General features: G+C 33.5%; 1 protein-coding gene across 1 annotated transcript; it reads left to right on the top strand.

Moving 5' to 3' along the window:
• Nucleotides 1-10,637: 10,637 nt before the first annotated feature.
• LOC127737594 (uncharacterized) lies at nt 10,638-23,827 on the top strand. Its single transcript, XM_052248429.1, has 5 exons — nt 10,638-10,736; nt 15,526-15,690; nt 16,254-16,503; nt 17,246-17,362; nt 23,304-23,827. Exons 1-5 carry the CDS (start codon nt 10,708-10,710, stop codon nt 23,676-23,678), a joined length of 936 nt encoding a protein of 311 aa, XP_052104389.1. The 5' UTR covers nt 10,638-10,707; the 3' UTR covers nt 23,679-23,827.
• Nucleotides 23,828-25,106: the final 1,279 nt, after the last annotated feature.

Genomic DNA, 25,106 nt, shown 5'->3' with positions numbered 1-25,106 from the left:
TAAAACAAACTTTAATAAGAACAATTATGAAATGAATTGTGTACCTTTTACTAATTTTACTTAAATGTAAATTTTAGTAAAACCAACCGGTCTAGGTAATATGGAGGAAAAGAAATTTTAAATCTTAATACTCAAATTCAGACAAAGATTTTATCAATAATATTAGCTCTCGAAAATCTGCTATAATCTTACCAACAGAGACTGAGTTAATATGAACAACATCATTCTTGCCTAAATGAACAATATCGTCAGAGTACTTTGATAAATAAATATTATTATTATTGATTATATGTTTTATAGTGTAGATCCTGGCTCCCCTGACGGCAGGAAGTTCCATATTAACTATGTCGTCCTAATATTTACCACACTTAAATTGAGTGAAAACTACTCACTTATAAGTTTATAATTACATTAGATGTAGGTTTCATTATAATACGTTATTCTGATTGGCTAACTGCAATCTCGCGTTATTCCTTAATCAACTTCATTACACAATGAAATGTATCATTCATGAGGACACGAAGTCCCACAATAAAGTGCACAGGTAAATTAAATAAAAACTTGATAAAAATCGTGTTTTCATGATCCTAGCTAAAAAATGTAATTATAAGTATTGAATGCTTCTTTTTGTAACTTCATAGGGTTGTAAAAGCGTTGACCGTGCGCACATTTTTAGAATGAAGCGCTTCCGCGCTTCATACAAAATGTACTTCGGTCAACGCTTTTACACCCCAATGTAAAAAAAAGGTCTAAGGGACGTAACTAGAAAATAAAAACAGACGTAATCTGCGCTGCGTCATTACTTGAAGTTGTTTTTGAATAAAAACGAACCAATGTATAATTAAATGGTGGCCTTAGTGATGCGATTCAAAATTATTTTACTGCAGTTTTAATTTTTGCATAAGAGACAATCACTTATCTTTTGTAGTGATTTTTATATGCTTTCACTGAGCTGTCAACAAGAGCCCTTAGTTTTTCCGATCGCTCCAAAAATATTAAATCAAACAAAAAGATGGTATAATATTATCGTGAATAAAATCATACCCTGTAATTTGAGGGTAGATCAAGAGACAAGTCGTGTCAAATAATGATTGATTGGTGTTTCCTTTACGCCGTTTCAGCACAAAAAGGCTATATCACGTCGAAAAAAAATTTGACCTCAGGATTATATCAGAATCAGATAGATAAATATCTGTAGACATTCTATCTGACGCTAGCTCATTGCCGGGTCACATCAAGAAGATGGTATAATATTATCGTGAATAAAATCATACCCTGTAATTTGAGGGTAGATCAAGAGACAAGTCGTGTCAAATAATGATTGATTGGTGTTTCCTTTACGCAGTTTCAGCACAAAAAGGCTATATCACGGCGATAAAAAATTTTACCTCAGGATTATATCAGAATCAGATAGATAAATATCTGTAGACATTCTATCTGACGCCAGCTCATTGCCGGGTCACATAAGATCCGGTCTAAATAGCCATACGCTGCACGTCACAATGGGGTAAATCTGTTGAGGGATTCTCATTGGTAAATATCAGCTTATTCCGTATAACGTACAGGCTTTCTTAACGTCTGATTGGATAGTATTGGGGTGCATCTATTATATGTGAGCGTATCCGTAAGTGAGGCCGAAAAAAAAATCATGATAGTAGGTCATAAAAATCAAGTTGATTTAGTGTAGAGTTGAATCGATATTTAGATGTAGAAGAGGGGTGGGTTGATGTAATCCTTATCAATCCAACGTCCATCACGGCACACTAAAGTTCTGATGACGATACGGCCTACATCGAAGGTCAACTTCCAAAGGGGAAAATAATAAGACTTGATACGATTTATACATGTAACTTTTTCGGGAAGGGGTATTCGCCACACATACTAGGCGTCGTCACAGGTCGGCTTGGTTTGTTCTGTCCCGTAAGGTGTTTTGAAAGCAGGTATCCATGTATGTAATAATATTTAAAGCGTTGTCAAATTTATTTGTGTAAATAAAAGGAGATTTAGGGTGTCATAAATAAGACAGCAACCAAATTAACGCCAACGCTAAACAAGGTCAACATTCGGGTTTCTTCAATGGATACATGTATTTAAAATATTTCGAGCTCTGAATTTTCAAAAAAAATAGACAATTGTGGATAATTTTACAAAGGTTTCAAAAATATGCAATCAACACAAAATTCCTTAAATAGCAAAATTTAGTATACAAATTTAGGAGACCTTAAGTCAAATGAACTAAAACGAACTCTGTTTGCTAACATCTGAAAAACAATAATCACAGCTTCATGTACATGTTTGTATTGTAATGTTTTGACAACAAATGGTATATATTTGAACTTTGATCGATACATGTAAATAGTGCTGGCAAATTTTCAAAACCATAGTTTTAGTAAACATGTTTTGCGACGGTTCATAAAACTCTCATAACTCTATATAGCTAGGACGGTAAAATTGACGTCACCAAAATTCAAATGTGATCTGTGTTTTGTGGTAATAGGCGTTGTGTATAAGATTCATAACATTTGGTTGAGGCAAACTTAAGTTAGAGAACAGAAACGAAAAATTCAGCAATTTGTCCATTTGTAAAGGGGCATAACTCTAGAAAGGTAAAAGTGACGCCAGCCAAATTCAAACTTGATGTGTGTTTTGTGGTAATAAGAATTGTGTATAAGTTTCATAACATTTGGTTGAAGCAAGCTAAAGTTAGAGAACGGAAACCAATTTCGGGACGTACGGACATACAGAAGGACAAGGGTAAAACTTAATGCCCCCTCCGCTACATCGGGGGCATGAAAATCAAACGACAAAACCAACGGCATGTCATTGATTTATGTTTAAAGCAGTTATAAACGGAAAACAAATATAATACACAGCATCAAACGACAATCAATGAAATTCAGGCTCATGGTTTTGGTACAGGCACACATCGATCTTGACGGGGGTTTACCATGTTTGCGGGCGCCCAACCCACTCCTAACCTGGGACGGTAGTGTTAAAGCGCAACATACATCTATAAAAGCGCTGTTCCTTTGCTTTTGGGGTTTTTGTTGTGCATGTACTGGTTTGTGTCATGGATGGATATCCCATATCCTTTCTTTTCTATTGTGTAAGAACTAACTGTAAAAACCAATTGAAAAGGGTTAACTTTTCGGATTGATACAAGGCCAAAAACTATCTAAAACAAAGACCAATATAAAGACAGAAAGTAACGACCAGAGAGTCACACGTGTATTTACTTTACTCCATAGCATGCCAATTTGTCGACTTTTTCAGAACCGACTTTAAACCGATGTACTCCTTCAACAATTTCCTGCAGGAACTATGTACCCTTATACACTACTGGAACCTGCTCAAGTAGGATATAGGAACAATTAGTTCCGGTATAGTTAAGATTCATTGGGATCTAAAACGTTTGTGAGTTGGTTTATCGGGACAATTAATGAAAAATGTTGATCACATTTTTTTAAACACAAACAAACAGAGAGTAAATGAATATAATGTCTGCTGAAAAATTGAATCATGAGAAAAAGTATACCGAAATTAGTACAGGCAAAAACACAAGTGATTTAGAAATTAACCTCTTCCCAGGGTTTAAAAATGTAACCCTTAAAATACTGTATTGGCCTTTCCTTTTAGTATTCCACTTTTCTTTTTTTTTTTTACCTCAATACAATTTATCAGCAAAACAATATTCTGAATGGATGAAAATACAAAGCAAAAAAAATGTTCTTAACAAAATAAGCTATAAAACTTTCAAGAAAAGTTTTTAATACTTGAGGTCACTATACTCGTTGATGAGTTACGGAATCATTCCAGTTCCCTTCTTGAAACGTGACATGGAATTTACCTTGTCTCCCAACGGCACCAGTAAGAGGCAACAAAACATTACTCTAATGCAAGCAATCAAGTTTTGTGTTTACAAAAAGGTTGATTTTGCGGATCGTATTTATCAGAATAACACGTAAGCTGAGTGTGCCATATGATATTTTAGAACAATAAAAGTTATGATTTTTTTTATCTATCTATATGATAATAATAATCGAACGGTAAAAAGTCTTTTAACCAGACGCTTGGTACTGGTATATGATAGTGCGAGTGGGGCATCCGTGTACTATGGACACATTCTTGTTTATTATTATCCCGATTTCTTTCCACAAAGAAATCTTATCCATTGAATATTTGGTAGGTTACTCTTAAATGTCCACAACGTAGGGGCATTTTTTCTCCGTAAAATATTTTGTAAAAAAATAACCCCATAAACTTGGAAGTTTTATATGATGAAAACCTAAATGTGTTTATATATTTTTCTATAATTCAATGATATTACCTCTGCACTTTTGTTGTTCTTTTAAATGAAGCAGTTGGGTGTGATGATAAGAATAATATTTAAAACAAATGCCTTTTAAATTATGTTGAAAGAAAGTTTTATTTTATGTATCGAAAAATGAAACAAGTGATTATTGACATCCCCACTGGAAGGCCTCTGACAGACTCTGTGTGCGTAAAATCATTGTTATCGATAGGCCGATGACAAACAAGTTAACTACAATGAGCATAAGTTTTAAGAGTATAAACTGTTTGATAAAAGAAAAGTCTATGAAGATGAAGACGAAAAAAATGAAATAATCATCACTGAATAACAAAGAACCATCGAACAGTTCGAATACACCAACCGTGTGACACGTGTAATGGAGTGTTGCAGGACTAATGCATACTACCTGCCATCAATTCGTTAACAATGTACAAAAAATTTGCAACGGAAACGAATAAAAAAAAGTCGTAATTGTTGAAAGTTGCCGTTCTAATATATAACGTCAGAGTACCCAAATTGCACCGAGTACCCAAATTGCACCTATTCAGCAAAAACAGCAGCGGGAATCTTACAAGTTTTCCTTGAAACTAAACAATTTGTATTTTCATGATTTGACATTATACACGTCTTTCAACATAGGTAGGCTATATTTGAATATACACAAAACGTTCATATCAACAGATGATGTATTCACTAGAAAAAGTAAAATCTACGGAACATCGCAAAAATGAGCAAATAAAATATGTTACAAGCATCCATTTCTTAAAAAATGAAAACTAAACATGGACTAATGTCAAATTGTTCTAAATATTTGAAAAAATAAAACAAAACATCTGTTATTCGATTTTTAAGGATGTGAATTTAAGCATGGATGCAATTTGGGTACTCCTCATTACAGAATCATGGATCGTTTGGAGGTTGGTTCAAACCCATTTTTCTATGATTCAAGATGGATTCAAAATTAAATTGGTGTAACTATACAGTAAATAAGGATACATCTACAAAATAAACACAGAATGGAAACTTTTGTATGGATCATAAATAAACGTAGGTGAAAAAACTGTCAAAATAGGTGCAATTTAGGTACCCTCACGTTATAACGTTACAGTACCCAAATTGCACGGAGTACCCATATTGCACCCATTTAGCAAAAATAGCAGCGGAAATCTTAAAAATTACAACTTTTCTTAGAGACTATAAACAATTTGGATCGTTTGGAGGTCGTATAAAACACATTTTTCTATGATTCCATGTGAATTCAAAATTAAATTCATTTGGTGGAACTATATAGTAAACTATATTAAGGATACAACTACAAAATAAAATATGATACACAGATTGTCCACTATTTTCTAGATCATAAATAAACGTAGGTGAAAAAAAAATAGCTGACCTTATAATTTTAGAATAATAGGGTTCAAATATATAAATATTTATGTTATAACTTTATTTACAAAGGTTTTTAAACCAATGGCAAGATACGAATTATTTTTCGATAATCTCTAACATTTACTCATAAGATAGGGTAAAATTCAAAGAGATTCAAATGACATAATAATGGGCAAGGTCAATCTTATTTAAACGGTCAACTCCAGTTTCATTCAAGGCAAGACCAAGTCAGTCAAATTGATCCAAAACACTACAACTCAGTGCATCAAGATGATCTACTTAGACAAGGACTGCCGAGAGCTCCACCACCACCTTATCAACAGAATAGTAATCTCTATTACCATAATAAAATATCAGTGGAAAGACACAGTGACAATGGGCAAAGAAAAGAAAAGTCCAACTCAGAAGGTAGCTTAAGTCCGCTAAGGCATGCCGAAACAGAAATTAAACTGACCCAAGCAATTGATAAACTTACAAATCCAGAGTCTCTGCTAAATGAAGAACAAAACCTAAAAGAAACACCAACAATTACTGCAACTCCTGACACTGAAATAACAGTTCCAAATGATCAACATGTTTACCATCCTTCAATGAACCTTCCTCAACATTCAACAGAAGAAGAAAAGCCAAAACAGCATTTTTTAGGCAAAATAAGCCAACCAAAGGAACCACCAGACATCCAAAAACTAGGACAGGAGACCGAAATACTACTGAGACAATGCTAGATATTGTCTCAATGAACATTGAGGGAATCAAAGGCAACAAGGTATATCTGAAAGAACTTTTACAAACAAACTCAATTCTATGCTTGCAAGAACATTGGTTACACGGATATGAATCAGTCGCACTAAAAGAAATTCGGCCAGACTGCGACTATCATATCTCAAGCTTTGATGATAATCTAATTGATTTGGAACTACAAAGAAGAAGGGGGAAAGGGGGAGTAATAACTATATGGCCTCAAACAATCTCACATAAGGTCAGGAAGCTAGAAAAAGAAGAAAGAATAATAGTCATAGAAATTCAATCTGAACATGTTAAAGTAATCCTAATTAATAGCTATATGCCAACAATGGCAACAGGATCAGACAAAGAGTACAGAGAACATCTGGATAAAATTTCGTCAATGATTGATAAATATGAGCAAACACACAATGTCTTCATAGTGGGGGATTTGAATGGAACACTCATGCAAAGTAGAAATAATAACCATGACAAACTGCTTAAGAACTTCTGCAGTCAACATCAGCTAAAGCATACAGTTAGAAATGCTCACAAACCTACTTTTTATCACCATAATGGAAATTCCACTTCGCAGATAGATTACATCCTAGAGAACTTCAGAGGCAGTAATCTTTTGGATTCAACGATTATGGACCAAAATCCCCTTAACAGTTCAGCACATGTACCAGTAAAGGCAAAAACCAATCTGATCGTTAAGGGGGAAACTAAGATGATCAGCACAACAAGCAAAAAGAAAACTATTCTGAAATGGGAAGAAACAAACATAGAAAATTACCAACAAAAAGTAAATCAAGTGAGGAAGAAGACTGAAATGCCAAATGAAACTGATGTAGAACAACAAGTAATTAATATCATAGACATTTTACAGGAAGCTACTGAATTGAGTGTTGTTAAGAAAATAGTTGCCCTGAAAGGACCAAAGTGGAAAGCCTCGCCAAAAGTAAAGGAATGTATAGAAAAGAACAAAAAAGTATTCTATGCATTGAAGCAAAAAGATCGACCAAAGAATGAAGAAAATACAGAATATCAAGAAATGAAAAAACATAAAAGAGAACTAAGGAAACAGATAAGAAAAGAAGACCATATTGATAAACAAAACTTTTATAACAAGCTGATGGATAAACCTGATTCAAAAGCTTTTCATATACTGATCAGAAGAAACAAGCATGAACCCAAAGATGCAAACTCCAAAGTAATTAAGAATGAGAATGAAGAAGAAGTCATGAATCCAGAAGAACAGTCACGTATATTTGCAGACTACTATAAAAAGCCAGCAGTTCCATCAAATGAGGAGCATTATGACGAGGATTACATAGAGGAGAGCAAGTACAGACTAGAGTTAATGAACAACATTATTAAACATCAAATAGATACATGTAACATCACAATATTTAGTGAGGAGGAAATAATAAAAGCAGTAGACAAGCTCAACTCTGGAAAAACAGCAGACGAATACTCACTCACAGCAGAACATTTCATATATGCAGGTAGAAGCATAAGCCCAAATATAGTGTCTCTATTTAACAACATAATGCAGACAGGAGAAATACCTAAAGTGTTCAAAACAGGAATTTTGACACCTGTACACAAAAAAGGAAAGGACTCCACCCTACCAACAAAATATAGGGGAATAACTGTTCCATCGGCCCTAGGGAAAGTATTTGAATATGCCTTACTAGACAAAATGATAGCTCTAAATAGCAACCAATCAGAGCTACAATTCGGATTTGCACAAGGACTATCTCCGATTATGGCAGCATTAATAGTTTCAGAGGGCATAGTCCATGCAAAGCAACAAAACCTGAAATGTTCCTAGCTACACTTGACAGTCAGAAAGCTTTTGACGTCGTCCACTACATGATTCTTATGGAAAAACTCTTTTATGAATTGCCACCAGACATCTGGAGAGTGGTTCAAGATTTATATAGCAATACGTCATCAAAAATTAAATGGAACAGCCATCTAAGCAAGCAATTTTCAATAAACTAAGGAGTAAGGCAAGGGGAAGTTTTATCAACCCATTTATACAAGTTATATATAAATGAACTACCTGAAGAGCTAGAAAGAAGAGGGTTAGGACTAGATATAGGTCTTGAATATTGTGGAAGTCCATTATGCGCTGATGATATTGTATTAATGACAACAGATGAAACAGAAATCCAAGCAATGTTAAATATTGCCTACAAATTTTCCTGTCAGCATCGCTACAATATTCATCCGGAAAAGAGTACACTTATCAAAACAGAGAGGATATAAACAAGCAAACAACAACATCCTATAACTCTGGAGAAAAACCAATAAAAGAAGACCAACAGACAACCCATCTTGGCATCATCAGAGCAAGTAAGAACGAAACAAAACTGAATATACAAGAACATATCAGTGTAGCCAGGAGGACACTATATACTTTAATTTCTGTTGGACTAAATGGACAAGAAGGGCTAAACCCTATAACAGCATACAAAATATATCAAGCCTATGTGCTCCCAAGACTGCTATACGGATTAGAAGTACTATCACTGAATGCCACCCAAATGTCAGATTTAAAGCAATTCCACCTCAAAACTCTCAGATGCTTCCAATCATTGCCAATTAGGACATCTAGTGCAGCAGTTTATATGCTATTAGGAGCCCTTCCGATTAAGGCAGAGTTGTACAAAAGACAGTTGAGTCTCTTGTATTCCATACTAGCATCAGAAAACACAAAGCTGAAAAATGTAATGGAACGACAGATGACGGTAAATGCAGGGAACTCTGACAGCTTCTTTTCAAGAGCACAAGAAATCCTGAATTTCTACAATCTACCATCAATAGCAGAATTTAAAGAACATCTGCCCTCAAAAATCCGTTGGAAAAAAAAAGATATTAACAGGACCATTGCTGATGAGTGGTCAAACTTCTTACAAAAAGAAATGGAAGAAAAATCCACACTGAAACATTGTAACATCCAAATACTTAAGATACATGAAGCCCATCCCGTATGGATAACCTTACCTCCAGTAACATACGAGGTCAAAAAGGCGAACATTAAAGCTAGGTTTCTGACAGGAACATACCTATTACAAGAACATATTCAAAGGTTTAATGGAAATAGTGATGAGCAAAAATGCCTGCTGTGTCAAATAGAACAGGAAGACTTAATACATTTCCTACTAAGATGCCCAGCATTAAATGAACAACGTCAAAAAGTGTTTCCTGCACTTAAACAAGCTATAATGTGCAATATAGGCCAGAATAAGTGGCAAGAACACTTTACTGGAAACAAAGAATTACTAATGCAAGTAATTATTGACTCAAGCAAATTACGGGAAAATATTCTAATTTTCAACGAAGAAACTTCAACAGAGATAGAAAGAATAAGCAGAAAACTGTGCTATGACCTCCATTGTGGAAGAACATTATTACACAAAAGGATAGCTGTAGCAAGGCAGTTTGAGGCAAAAGACCCCGCGGGTGCAAAGACTAAATAACTAGAAATTTAAAAAAAAAAAAAATAAAGTTAGTTAATTATCAGACAAATATCTTAAAAGGAAACTTAAGAGGAAACTTAAATGGACAAAGTAACACAAAAAGGAAAATTCAATATTTTAGATTTTAAACAGCCTAAATTAGTAATGTGGAAGATTAAATATTTTAGATTTTATAAAAGTTCTATGATTCCTTTAATCCAATTGGATATTGAACTGTAGAACAACTGGTATAATATAAAAATACTGATATAAATTCTGTACAGTAAACTAATAGGCCTAATTATTATTAATTTTAGTGGTGTACATAGTAACGATAAATCCCAGACCATTAAATAGTAATCTATATTTTTATTTATCATTTTATTTTTTTCAAGAAATAAATAAACTGAAGTATGTCCTTTTAGTTTTTACTATTAAATCTATTTCACTCCTTTTAGATCTGTGCTTTTAAGCAGAGACATATTATACAACAAAATTATATGTCTCTGTTTTAAGATATCTTAACTAACAATATTTTATGCTTAATGTACATAAAATAGTAGGTGTAAATATTTTTATAATAGACTTTACATTACTACGTGATTTTAGGACAACAATATTTTTTTTAAGGATTGTATATATACTAATCTAGTCCGTTCCATGTTTTTAAACAATATTAAATGAAAATAAGGGTTTTTTTTTTGTTTACCGTGTGACACGGGTGCTCCGTTGCGGAGGAATTTACCCAGAGAAGAAGACATCTCTCCAGCATATTATCATTGCTTTCGCGTTCCCCTTACTTAGATTCCCCTGATGGCAGCTGGAGTGAAAGAAAAAAATTGGTACTTGCCTATACTAGTTTATTATGAAATACTGAATTAGGTTATAGATAGATTCCGAAAAGAAATCATTTCAATGCATATACCTCGAATGTTGGAGGTCGTTAGCTCGATCCCCTGTTGGGCTTTTACAGAAATAGTCTTCTGTACCGTCCCCGTATTGAAGATATAATTCAGGGCTGCCAAGTCTAATTAGCGTGAGACTCACCATTAAGACTTATTTGGCGGCATTTTCCTTTGATCTTTACAATTTGGGACAAATCTCAAGCATTTGCTTCATGAAAACCTGGCAGTACTGATATACAATGTATATGTTTTATTTACAAAATAGAAGCCCTTTTCCTTTTTGGACCTGTGTCTTTTTCGGACCCCTTACAGAAAGAGGACGAAGTCTGTATAAATTATTTAACTTTTAAGCATATTTTAACCAGAATCTGTTGAAAAAGAAACTGAAATACGGAAACGTTTTCAATGTTCAAGTCCTGATGTTAGACATGTTAGATACATGTATACACCTTATCGCTAATCCCGCTTGACCTGAGAATCAGTCCCGCTCGAACTTTTGACGTCATACAACAATCACTTTTCCATTGTGGCGTCAGATATTTTCTATTATGACGTCAAAGTTTTACGTGAACTTGTGTGATGTCCAGTAATGGCGGACAAATAGCGATAAGGTGTATTTTAGGTGTGACGTCATTTTCAATGTAAAAACAGAAACACTATCATCAGGTTGCTTTTTTTTTTGTATCAAAGCATTATTAAAATAAAATGGTTATCATTTTCTTTAATCAACGAAGATACCAAGTCAGCTTGTTATTCTTATCAGATACTGAAATTTGATTGATTGATCAGGTAAGTTTCCATACCTGTCAACCTATGACAATGAAAGTGCAGGTGATGACCTGCATAGAAGAATGAAATCTCAGGTCATAACGCATACAAACTGAGCTGAGTTTACACAGCTAGTTGAACTTCTTGTCCAGGAAGAATTACGAATTTGCCGGTATTTCATTGAAATCACTTTATATCTAATCAGTCTGAAGGCTAAGGAATCCGGGTGAAAACGGGTTATTTTCCGAATTCCCGGGTTATTTGGTCACCCGGCGGGGTGTCTTCCTCCTATTCCCGTTTTTTAAAAATCGCTATTCCTTCTATTCCCACATGCAAATAACAATAGATGTTTTGATAAATAGTTTGTTTTTATAACAATCAAGGTTAATTAAAAATTCATCTAAGATTTACCTGTATTTTATTTTTAAAGAAAACATATTTCTTACAATGTTTAAGTATAATATTTAAAAAAAAAAAAATTCTATACAATGTTTATTTGTAAGATGTTTTTTTTTTTCTTCAAAGAATTACTTAAAAATAAAGAATAAGTCAGATGAATAGAACTAAGATTAAAAAATCATTGAATTTGTAAACTTAAAAAATTGTCATCTGAACAAATAAATGGATGATAGATAATATTATAACAAAATATAATCTTAAGATGTGAAATAATGGGTGAAAACTGTTCACTTTACTTCTAAGCATGAATAATAAATGGACAGCAATCAGATTTTATTGATTTTAACTGACTGAGTTATCCAAGCTGAAAAAATCCAGCACCCACATCCAAACATCTTTAAACTCATAAAACTACTGAAACCTTACTGAAACCTGAGGAAGCTTTCAACGCCCTGACCATGATCCAGTATGCAGCCGGTGGGAAGGGAGTAGCCCAAAAACGAAAGTATTTCGAAGTCAACAACATATTTAGAAGAGCTTAAGGTTAGACACCGCAACCAGGAAGTCACAACAGAACAGTTTGGTGATGCAGCCTCCCACCTTCTTTGCGTAGAATAGATTAATAAACTTCAATAGACTTATATACAGTGAATTTCTAATGTGTGTGCTACAATATGTCATTTGTTTTAGTGCCGTTGAATTATTTTTTCCATATTACAATGTATGATACTTGCTTGAATCTACGGTTGAATTGTGTTATAAAAGAAAAAAAATAGTTTACTTATATTTGTTTCCATTTCTTTCATATTTGTTTTAAGTAAAAAAACAGAATTCATACACATACAAAAATAACCTATTACCTGTCCTAAAAACACTTGTCAATTAAAAGTTGATTAAACAATGTTTATACAGTATAATCCTTTGTTTGCACAAGTTTTCCCCCTATTCCCACATCAAAATTTAACTTTTCTTACCAGATTTGAAAAAAGTGGGAATAGGAGGAATGAACCCCCGGCGGGTGTTCCGGGTGACCCCTCATAATTGTGAAAATCTCGGGTCACACCTGCAGGATCTGGGTCAGTTGACAGGTATGAGTTTCCTAAGAGAACACATTTTATTTGCTATAAAATCGTATGTTGAATGAGCTCCAGAATCATTTTAAAATGTAAGGAATTTACTTTAATTGTTTAACCATGTTAACTGGCAGTGTTCTTTCAATAATCAAAAACAAAAAATTTGGGGGAAACAATATGATGCTCCTTCGGCTTCCTATATTTTACTCAAAATATCGTGGCAAACGAGACGGGAAGAAAGAAAGAGATATCTGCGCAAATGTGGGAAAATAAAAAAGTTAGAAAAAAAACGATTTTGAGTTCATACAATCATGTCATACATTATAAGTATATATTTTTTTTTTTTATAATTTATTAAATTTTATTGATTTTCTTAATGTAATTGGGGACTTAGTCCCCATATTAATCAACCAATAACATCCTTCGGATCATTAAGTCTGTTAAGACATTAGCTGTGGAACCTTAGCTCTTAATTTTTATGTCCTTTTGATATTTTTTGACAATTGCAGGTCTGCAAATTGTCAAAAAATATTTAAAGGACCTAAGACCTATGGTTGGGCAGCTAGTCATCAGAACATATGTTTTGTATCTTCCTCCTTTACCATGAGTAAATGTTGTAAAGGAGGACATTTAGCACACTGTACAATGCTGTATCGGCACAGATTAATGTGAACTTTTGCCTACCAAGTTCCCCAGCCTGGGCGATACAATATTTACTACCAAAAAGTTATCCACCCTTTAAATAACATGAACATTATGAACACACTTATTTGAATTCTGATTCGCTCATCCAGAAAATATAAAAAGTGCGAAATATATATAAAAAAAAGGGACAAGGTCTGACATCATGAATACTGTTTGATAGTTTCGAACATTTAAAGTACTTATGGATGCCCTCTAGTGAGCACATGTCTCACTCAGTCTCAAACAAACCTTAAAATATCTCCAGAAACTTTTCTCAACAAAAAACTATAATCAAACATGTCCAGAACATAAAATATACAGTATTAGGATAATGCTATTTTATCCATGAAACCAATTTAACCAAAAAATTTCATTGCAGTTGACGGATTCTCGATTCAAAAATTTTCAGATCCTCATTGGCATGCTCGTGTTAATGTATGTATGTTTTTAAGTTTGTTGACTTCATTATTTCAACAACGTGCTCATGCTTATGCAGATAGTGATATACAGATACAGATGTCTTACAATATTTGCATGAGGGCATCGTGCAGAAAGAGGGGAGGTGTTGGTATGGCTGATACTTCTATTTTATTTTTTATAGTACAAGAATGATGTTATGAAACATGGAAATCTAAGTGATTTCTCGATAGGGTAATGCAGGTTTCATGGTCAACTGTGCAGTGTGGTGCAATGCACATTGCATTGTAAGCACTTTAGCACCTACATATTTATCAATTTATATCAAAGGTTTATATCAAGGGTATGATAATCAGCACTTATAAAATTATTTGTAAAAATATCAATGTAGCAATCTAATGCCTACATTTCTTGTAGGATGAAATGTATTTTTATGAAAAAGTTTTAAAGAACCCAAAAAATAGATTTGTGAGTTACTTATCTTCCTTGGACAGATAATACATGTATTTGTGCATCAGTGGGAGACATAAGCATGCTATTCTTTTATTTAAATATTATTTTCTGATTTTTTGAGGAAATAAGATTTATTTGCATGATTTTCATACTTTAACTTTTTCTTTTCAATTCAATCATAAGAGCTGTGTGATATCACAAGAGTAAGAAAACAATGATGGCAGTTTTGGATCAGTCACCCAAATGTGTCATATTTACCTGTTTGGGATTTACTATCCTTATTGGGATAAAAATTTACTGCACACAAAAATTATTTTTAATTTATCAGAAATATTACAAAGTGTAAAAGGCAAGAATTTTGGCTAGCAACTTTTCTGAATTCCTGATTGTTAAATAAGAGATTGATTCCTCGGAAGAAGGTGGTTTTCAGGGGATCAATGTAGCAACTTATTAATTTTCTGGAAAAGTCGATAACCGAAAATTGTTTCTATTGATCTAAATAACATGAATAAACATGATAAATGCACTTTCAATTTGTTCGCTTAGAAAATCGAAATTTAGCTATCCAGCACATTTTTCAATGTCATCATGGTTATATAAACAAAACTATCAATTGTTGTTACCAAATTAGAATTTAAGTACAGTGAAAGTATACTTTTTAAATTCTTGAATTCCATTTTTTTAATTTTTTTTTGAAAAATCCAGCATAGGTTCATGGATTTTTGAATTTGTGGATACAGAATTATTGCATTATCAGTCAGTAGAAAAAAATGCTTTTCACTGGGTAACACATGTCAGAATGATAAAATTTGTGGTTTTCATTTTAACCACTAAATTCACAAAAAATGGTATCCAATAAATAAAAGTCCTTTCACAACTCCTTCTTTTCCAATGTAAATACAGAGTATGTGTACTAATAATTTTTCTTGCAGGTCAAATGTTTCTCCCTCAGAAATATCAGCTGCTAGGTGGCCATTTAGATTTTGTGATATAAAGCAAGTGGAATCATGTGAAGAGGTTTTAGAGCAGGGAATTTGGGAACAAATTGTGTCTCATAGTGGAACAAGAGATTGCACAGAAACATGGAATTCAACACAGTAAGTAGATTGGACAACTTGAATTCAACTATTATAGCTGTCATCATGGTCTTGTATATTCTTTTCTATTATACATGTACATGTACATGTACTTAATATACATTATATAAAGGGGAGTAAGGACCTTTTTCAAGATAAAATAATGGATTGGGCCTTTATTTTTGAGTGAATTCAGTATTGGGTCTTTATTTTTGCTGGAATTTAGGATTTACACCTATTGGGACTCTTGGAATTAATGATTTTAAAACTTTTGGGGATCCAGGAAAGAATAATTTATTTTTTGGAGAATTTGGGATGACACCCCTTCTTACCACTCCTGTATATAGTTGGTTATATTAAAAGTACAATGTGAAAAGTAGTACACAGCACCTCCATGCTCCCCTACTTAGCTGTTAGGCATAAATACAGACAATTTCCAATTTTAGACAAAAATATGAATGATTTTCCCAAATATTCTGGACTGCAAGTTCTGATCCCAAACTGAGGTTCATTAATCCATGTATTTGCATGTTTTCATGATAAACGATCACATTCAACATTTCAGGATTTTGATTAATTTTTAGGATAAAGCAGTGTCGTAACAGATTTAAATCCTTTGGACGCAACTGTGCCAGTTCTCTTGGTAGAAATCTTTTACACTGTTTGCTGATGAAACATTTTGATGGACGTTTTATTGCTCAGCAAAAAGTACCTTTAAAACCATTTGAGATATATACTGCCCCATGCAGATACGCCAAGTATAAACCCCTGGTGGATATTTGTCTGGATGATCCTAGTTATGATGCTAGCATATATTTAAATATCATTGAAGTGGTGAGTACCCTACTTTATTATGATTTGTTCAATTTGTTTAATTAATTAAACTAAAAAAGTTGCAAGTAAAGTAAAGTAAAATATATTAAGATTGAAACAATATCAACATTATACACAGGTGATTAAAAATTCATTGCTCAATTAAAAGTAAAACATATAACCTTTGATTTAATCATTGAAACTTCAATACCCCAAATAATGCTGAATATTTTTAAACCAAAAGTAACTCATGAAAGCCATACAGCATATTGCCCCTGCGCAACGTAGGGAACATAGAAATAATGGGCATCCATATTTACCCACATGGAAAATAAGAATAGAGGTCATCATGTATAAACTACTGTTATTGTAATATCATAAGGATAAGACAAAGAACACAATATTAAGTAAGTTCAAATAGAAAAGAACATTTACCAAATAAAAATTAAAGAAGAAAACAAAAAGAGGGTCCATTCGCCGGCTAGCTTACAACAGGAAGTTTTTGAGAATTATGTTTACTGATGTGGGGCTAATGCACAAATAAGTCCCAGAACCAGGTCATTTCAATAACAGACAAATGATCCAGAACACACATTTGAGACAGACTGCATTGTCTGGCTTCTATCATTAGTAATCTGTAAGTTTTCAAACATTGCATCTGCATTCCTCCACAAAGTGACACAATTATCTATTACATAGAAAAATGAAGGCACTCTATTGATCTGTGAATTTTTGTTTTTGATTGTAACACATTTTTTCGCAGGGTTCAAAACCTGACCTGGAAGATAGCATACATCAAACAATGTTTTCTACATTGAGCGGTGGTAGATCAACATCTCATTGTTGTATTATTAAGGTAGCTCCTAGAGGAATTTTTCAGGTAAGTAACAGTCAATATAAGAAGTAATAATATTTCAACACCATAAAAGAATGCAGGGTATCAATTAACTTTAGGTTGAAGATGTAGGGGCAGTCTGGCATGGATTAGACCCATGACAAATTTGCTAGCACTAAAACTTCTTGTGTTTAAAATAACTTTACCTTACAATCTATGCTGATTTTTGAATTTCCTGTGAGGAAAGTCATAGAATGCGAGACGTAGGGGTAACAATCCTGTTGCAGTGTAAATTATTTAATAAAGCTTTATATTTCAGAGGGAAGAAGACCTGGATGCTTCTTACTCTGTAAACAAATGACTTTTTTTTCTGTCCTTCAAATGTCCATTGTCTTTGACCTTAGGTTCATGGTTCATAGACTGATTAGAATTGTTTTGTCCTGTGAACTTTTCACTTATCAGTAATAGGATAATAATATTTAATATATGGGATCCTTGAAAGGTTTACATGCCCATCAGAGAGGGTTCACCTGACCTCGACCTTATTTCATTGATCAGTGATCAAGGTTAAAGTTAATACAGTCCATTTCACAGATCAACTATATTCGGTCTATAGTATGTAAGGTGTGCATGTCCGTTTGGACGGTTTCATCTGACCTTGACCTCATTTTACATGGTTCATTGGTCAATGTTAAGTTTTTGTGTTTTGGTCTGTTTTTCAAATACTATAAGCAATAGGTTAACTTTATTTGCTGTATGGAATGGTTCATGTCTGTCAAGCAGGTATCATCTGTGTTTGACCTCATTTTTACTTCGGACTCAGAGAGAAATGGTTCAAAATCAGTATATGTGTAAGACTCAGATCAACATCTGGTCTCCTATCGATGTCCGTTCCTCAAATCAACGTCCAATCTTATGTCATAATAAAGTAAGACACCAAATGGACATTTGATTCTATACCACCCCTCCCCACCCCCACCCCCACCCCCCCCACCCCAACAACAACAAGAAAAATTTACCCCCCTTTTTTTTTTGCTTTTGTGACCCCCCCCAAAAAAATTTTTTTTACCCAAAAATTTTTTGTGGTCGTATAAAAATTATGCATTCATAATTTTATTAATGAGGTTAACTTGTTATGATATATATCAATTTCAAAATGACATATTTCATCTGATCATTTTCACTGACAATAACTCTACATATTGCTGCTATAGACTGGGAATTTAATTTGTTTTTCACTTATAAAACTGTTTCCATGTCCCAAATAAGGAACCTTGTCAGCAGTTATCGGATGTTATAACCAAATTCTTTACATTATTAATTATACAGAATGGATTGAAAACAGCAATAAATAAGATCCTTCAAATTAATTGTTTCTGTTCTTTATTTGCTACTTTTATTTTAGAGCTGGACATAGTGAATAGACATCTGTTTATTGTTGATAGCTAAATAAATCTAGATGTTGTACGGTTATTTTTGTCGTTGGGTTGCTGTCTCATTGATATATATCCAGATGTTCTTTTATTCATATGAATATGAAACAAGGAAGAACCAGGGGATTAACTTCTCTCACACAAAATAATAATGTCCATGATGTAATCTGTTGTTGGTGGTTTTCTTGTTGTCATTTATCCAGTTCGTTTTATTTGGTTTTAGTTGTTTCTATGGGACGGGATATTGTCTACTTTGTTGTTCCTTTTCATAAGTCAACTTAGTTATGATTTTCAATGTATTGAAAGACAAGAAACAATTAGTCTATTTAGGTGAAGTATTTTATGAAATCAAAGCAACCAACCACTACAGAAATCAAACTGAGAATAAATGAAACGTTGATGAGAGAAGACTCTGATCGATGGGAAATCATTTTTGTCTCGCCTTGACGGAGTCAAAAAGCGAGACATATGTATGCTGTTTCCGGCGGCGGCGTCAACAATGTATTAGTTTGTGATTAGGTCTAGTTCATGGTGAACCACTAGTGGTAGGTCAATGATATTTGATATGCAGTTACATTAGCATTGGCACATCTCATTACAATGGAGATTATTTGGCCTCACCCCCTCAGTCAAGGTCTATTGACTTTGAAACTTTGCTTAGTTTACATGAATTAGTTTGTGATTAGGTCAGTTTATGGGGAACCACTAGTGGTAGGTCAATGATATTTGGTATGCAGTTGTATAAGCATTGGCATATCTCATTTCCATGGAGATTATTTGGCCCCGCCCCCTCAGTCATGGTCTATTGACTTTAAATCTTTTGTTTAGTTTACATGTATTAGTTTGTGATTAGGTCAGTTTATGGGGAACCATTTGTGGTAGGTTAATGATATTTGGTATGCAGTTGTATTAGCATTGGCACATCTCATTACCATGAAGATTATTTGGCCCCACCCCCTCAGTCAAGGTCTATTGACTTTGAAACTTTGCTTAGTTTACATGAATTAGTTTGTGATTAGGTCAGTTTATGGGGAACCACTAGTGGTAGGTCAATGATATTTGGTATGCAGTTGTATAAGCATTGGCATATCTCATTTCCATGGAGGTTATTTGGCCCCGCCCCCTCAGTCATGGTCTATTGACTTTAAATCTTTTGTTTAGTTTACATGTATTAGTTTGTGATTAGGTCAGTTTATGGGGAACCATTAGTGGTAGGTCAATGATATTTGGTATGCAGTTGTATTAGCATTGGCACATCTCATTACCATGAAGATTATTTGGCCCCACCCCCTCAGTCAAGGTCTATTGACTTTGAAACTTTGCTTAGTTTACATGAATTAGTTTGTGATTAGGTCAGTTTATGGGGAACCACTAGTGGTAGGTCAATGATATTTGGTATGCAGTTGTATAAGCATTGGCATATCTCATTTCCATGGAGATTATTTGGCCCCGCCCCCTCAGTCATGGTCTATTGACTTTAAATCTTTTGTTTAGATTACATGTATTAGTTTGTGATTAGGTCAGTTTAAGGGGAACCGTTAGTGGTAGGTCAATGATAATTGGTATGCAGTTGTAGAAGCATTAGCACATCTTATTTCCATGGAGAATATTTGGTCCTTACTTCTCAGTCATGGTCTATTGACTTTGAAACTTTTGCTTAGTTTACATGTATTAGTTTGTGATTAGGTCAGTTTAAGATGAACCACTAATGTTAAGTCAATGATATTCGGTATGCAAATGTATTGGCTTTTGCAAGTTTCATTTCCATGGAGGTTATATAACCCCTACCCCTAATTATGGTTCATTGACTTTGAAACTTTTACATAGTTTACAAGTTAATGTTTGTGTTTACATGGTTTAGGTTTGTTTAAAGGGAATGACCTATGAAAAGTCAATGGTATTTGGTTTGCAGTTGTATTAGCATTGACACATGTTATTTCCATGGAGACTGTTTAGCCCTGTACATTCAGTCATGGTTCATTGACTTTGAATATTTGCATAACTTACATGTTAAAGTATTGTAATTTTAATCTCAACATTTGCATTATCAAAATAACAAATAGGCGAGACATATCTCTGTGTTAACAGTTTATGGTAATACATGACACATTTGACGTCGATAAGAAGTTAAAAATATTTGACCTTGATTTGAGAATGGGACTTCAGATTGTACGTCAATTTGAGAAAGGGCAGTCAATTAGAGACTGGACGTCAATCTGACTCTAATATATACATGTTCTGTTTACATTGTTGTCTGCTTTTTCATTGCTTCACTTGGGAAACTCCCAAATATTTGGTGGAAATCTGAAGGATTACCGGTACTCCAATTAAGGAGATAATATTCCTAAAATAGGGAGATTTTTATTGCCAGTATTTCTTTAAATTATGAGTATGAGTCTATGATGATGGTTTATTGTTTAACCTTCATTGGCAACTATTACATGCATAATAGGACAAGATGTTAAAGTACTATGAATAGGAACCTTGCTTTGTTAATAGACAGACAAACAGACAGACAAACAGGCTGAGTACTGGTAGGATTTTTAATGTGCTACATTTGTTGTAGTTCACTAGGTAACTCAGTCAGTAGGAAAACATGTCACTCTAACCAACACTGTGTTCTGGCTTTGTGCTGACCAGTCTGATCTCTTACTTCTAATTGCAGTGTGCTGAGGGTAGAAGCAGCAAATACCTTTTTTGAAGTATGGTTTGGTCTGGTTCACAAAAAGAATCATTCTTCATTATACATGCATCATGTGAACTTATTTTCTAACTTTCCGCTTATTTCCAAGCTGCAGATTTCAAGGACAAAAAGGAAGAAAAATGTGTTTCATCAAGAAAATCATCCAACCGTACCTTCTATTCATACAACTTAAAACTTATATATGTCAAAATTCAGACGAAAAGTGGTTTATAATGATATTGTTCTGTTTGTTCATCATCAGTCATATCAGTTGGCTAATGGTGTCACTTCTGCAAAAAAATAGTAAAACTTTTTTTCCAGATTTTGAACATTTAAAACCACAACTCCTCCACAACCAGTTAATCTGTACGACTATTTTTATAAAAATACACATCTGCAACTCCTCTAAAACTACTGAATTGATTTCATTCTATCATAAACCTTTTCTGACATAGATAGTGCAGTTGTGCATCATATGCTTGTGTTCTCTACACAAACAGTTTGTAGCGACTATTGATTTTGGATACAAAGGTATGTGGAGTTTTGTGAGTTCTTGTCTCACTGAAGTTCTCATGATGCTGCATATACAACCTATGTATTTCTTACATGTAGGTAATTGCTGAATTTTTCGTTTCTGTTCTCTAACTTTAGTTTGCCTCAATCAAACGTTATAAAACTTAGGCACAATGCTGATTACCACAAAACACACATCATATGTGAATTTTGGTGGCATCATTTTTACCGTTCTAGAGATGTGCCCCTTTACAAATGGAAAAATTGCTGAATTTTTCGTTTCCGTTCTAACTTAAGTTTGTCTCAACCAAATGTTATGAAACTTCTACACAATGCTTATTACCACAAAACTCAGATCAAGTACAAATTTGGGTAGCGTCACTTTTACTGTTCTTGAGTTATGTCCCTTTATAACGTTATATGCAAGTGAGGGCATCATCTGTGTCCCATGGACACATTCCCCATTTATTTTAGATTAGATAAATATACAGCAAAATATGCAGTTTTTTTCTAAAATCATGAAACTTTGATAAAAATTAATTATTTCCAAAGAATTGTTATACAAATGTAGAGCATACTTATGTAAAGAAGATTTTCCAAATGTTTTAACAAAAATCCGCTTGTGTTTATCTTTTGAAACAAAAAAGTTAGGTATGTCTATTGTCTAAAATTTCGACCCCATTTATCTCTTAATGTAGCACATGAAGGTATATTTTTTATTACAGATTTGAATTGGCTAGGTGAAAAATAGCTTGTATGCAAATTTTTGTAAAAAAATCACTGGGATCAAAACTGTATCGTATGCCCTTAAGGATGAACAGAGGGTGTAAAATTTTTAAATACAAATAGGTGATTTTGAAGTTGTGGATGCTTTGCGTTGACTCCTTGAATTATAAATAAGATATTTATTTATTTCAGTTGAGGAAATCACAAATAATATTGTATCCATATATATACGCAAAAATCACACATGTGCTCAGTGCCACTGTTCACCTTTCTTAAAGGGAGGGTGAGCTTTTGTTGTCACTTTTTGTCACCTGTCTATCATTTTTTCAAATAATGTATATTTATTGAAAAAAATATTCCCCAATATACTCACTGAGTGAATTTAGAAGAAAAAATTAGTCTATCAAAACTCATATTGACCTCTACAAACGTCTCTAATTGCATAATATTACCATTATTTTAATATAAGGCAGATACATTAAACATTGATATACATGTATGACCTTAAAAAAGGGATATGAATTTCTACACTGTTATCATACATATAGATTAGCTAGCTTATTACTTTGACATGATATATTTATATATACAGTACATTGTACAAACAGGTATATATCTTCTGTTGTTACAGGTGTATGTTGGGAAGATAGATTGGCCAGTTGAAATGCATCAAATGATGATGATTTGTGGAAGTAATGTTACAAAGGAACTAGGATTTAATCACCAGAGTCATTCTAAACCTATAATAGCAAAGTATGCTCACCTTGGAGATATTTCTCTTTCTGAAGATGATTGCCCTGTTGTTTCATTATTACTGAAAACTGTCGAGATTCTCTCTGAATCAGAAAGAAGCTCCTTTCTTCCTATCACTGGTGATATGATGGAAGTTATTGAGACAAGGAAGAGAACAATCAAACACATTTCAAGTTGTGTATTTGATGATTTAAATCTTTGCAATGCCAAATTTGACCAGTGTTCCTCTAGAGAAGATAAACCGAATGGTTAAATTTTTGATTTATGAATTTACAGCAAAATCATATATGTACCATCAGAATTATAATTTGTAACCATCAAGTTACACCATATTGAAGTTCTTCAATTTCTTTTCTTTTTGTTCCTTACAATGTGCAAATACAGAATATTTGTAATTTATAATTAATATATAACTTAATTCAACAGAATTTGTCTCGGAAAAGTACTGTTAACTAACTAGTTTTCCTGAGCAATTTTTGATCTTGACTTTTGCGAGTAGAAAAATAACACGAATATAAATCGTATCGAATATGTAAAACTTGGATCTTACTTTATTTAAATACATCAAGTTAAGTTGAAAATCAAGAAAGGAAATCACCGTGATGTGGGCTAGAAATGGCTTAATGTGAAATAAAGTATCCAGGAAAATAAGTTGGTTTACAGTATTTTGTGCACAAAGAATTTGGTGTTTGTGATTTTTTGTCTCACCTGCGAAAAAAGTTGCAGTATGCGAGACATAGGTAGTACTATCCAGCTGCGGCGTAAACTATTTGTATAAAGCTTTATAATTCAGAAGATAGAAGACCTGAATGCTTCATATCTTGTATGCAGATACCTTATGTTACAAAGTTTCCTGATGTCATATGCATATGCCCATTGTCCTTGACCTCATTTTCAGGAATCAGTGACTGCTTGGAAAAAAATTTGAGTTTTTTTGTCAAGAGAATTTCTCACTTATTATTAGTAATAGGATAACTATATTTGGTAAATAGGTTTCTTGCAACATCTACATGTCGGACAGACAGGGTTAACCTGACCTCGACCTCAATTCATGGATCAGTGATCAAGGTTTAAGTTACCCGGTACGTGATTAGGTCTGTTTCTCAAATACTACAAGCAGCAGGTCAACCATATGTGGTGTATGGATTGATTGTAAGGGGTACATGTCAGACTGGCAGGTTCATCTGACCTTTACATCATTTTCATGGTTCATTGGTCATTTGTTAATTTTTTGTGAATTGGTCTGTTTTTCAAGTACTGTAAGCAATAGGTCAACTATATTTAGTGTATGGAATGATTGTAAGGTGTACATGTCTGTCTAGCTGTTGTCATCTGACCTTGACCTCATTTTCATGGTTCATTGGTCAATGTTAAGTTTTAGTGTTTTGGTCTGTTTTTCATATACTAATAGCAATGGTTCAACTATATTTGGTGTATGGAATAATTGTAAGGTGTACATGTCTGTGTGACAGTTTTTATCTGACCTTGACCTCATTGTCATGGATCTTTAAGAATGTTACCGGTAAGTGTATGTGATACTTGTAGTAAAACCTTTATCTTTAAGACTTTCAACATAAAATCAATGGTCAGTAAAACAGGCGAGACATTTCAGCGTGTGCACTCTTGTTGTATTGATTACGATGAATTATACTCCTGTTCCAGTGAAGGTTATCTAGGAGGA

The sequence above is a fragment of the Mytilus californianus genome, unplaced genomic scaffold (genome assembly GCF_021869535.1).
Source record: "Mytilus californianus isolate M0D057914Y unplaced genomic scaffold, xbMytCali1.0.p SCAF_4, whole genome shotgun sequence".
NCBI lineage: Eukaryota > Metazoa > Mollusca > Bivalvia > Mytilida > Mytilidae > Mytilus > Mytilus californianus.
Note: the sequence above shows the minus strand (reverse complement) of the source record. Positions and strands in the feature narration are given on the sequence as shown.

Bases quoted from the DNA above. Each gene is read 5' to 3' on its own strand.
- LOC127737594 (XM_052248429.1), top strand. From the start codon at position 10,708: ATGGCAGCTGGAGTGAAAGAAAAAAATTG. The intron at 16,504-17,245 runs GTGAGTACCCTA...ATTTTTTCGCAG, and splicing joins ATTTAAATATCATTGAAGTG to GGTTCAAAACCTGACCTGGA. The intron at 17,363-23,303 runs GTAAGTAACAGT...CTGTTGTTACAG, and splicing joins CTCCTAGAGGAATTTTTCAG to GTGTATGTTGGGAAGATAGA.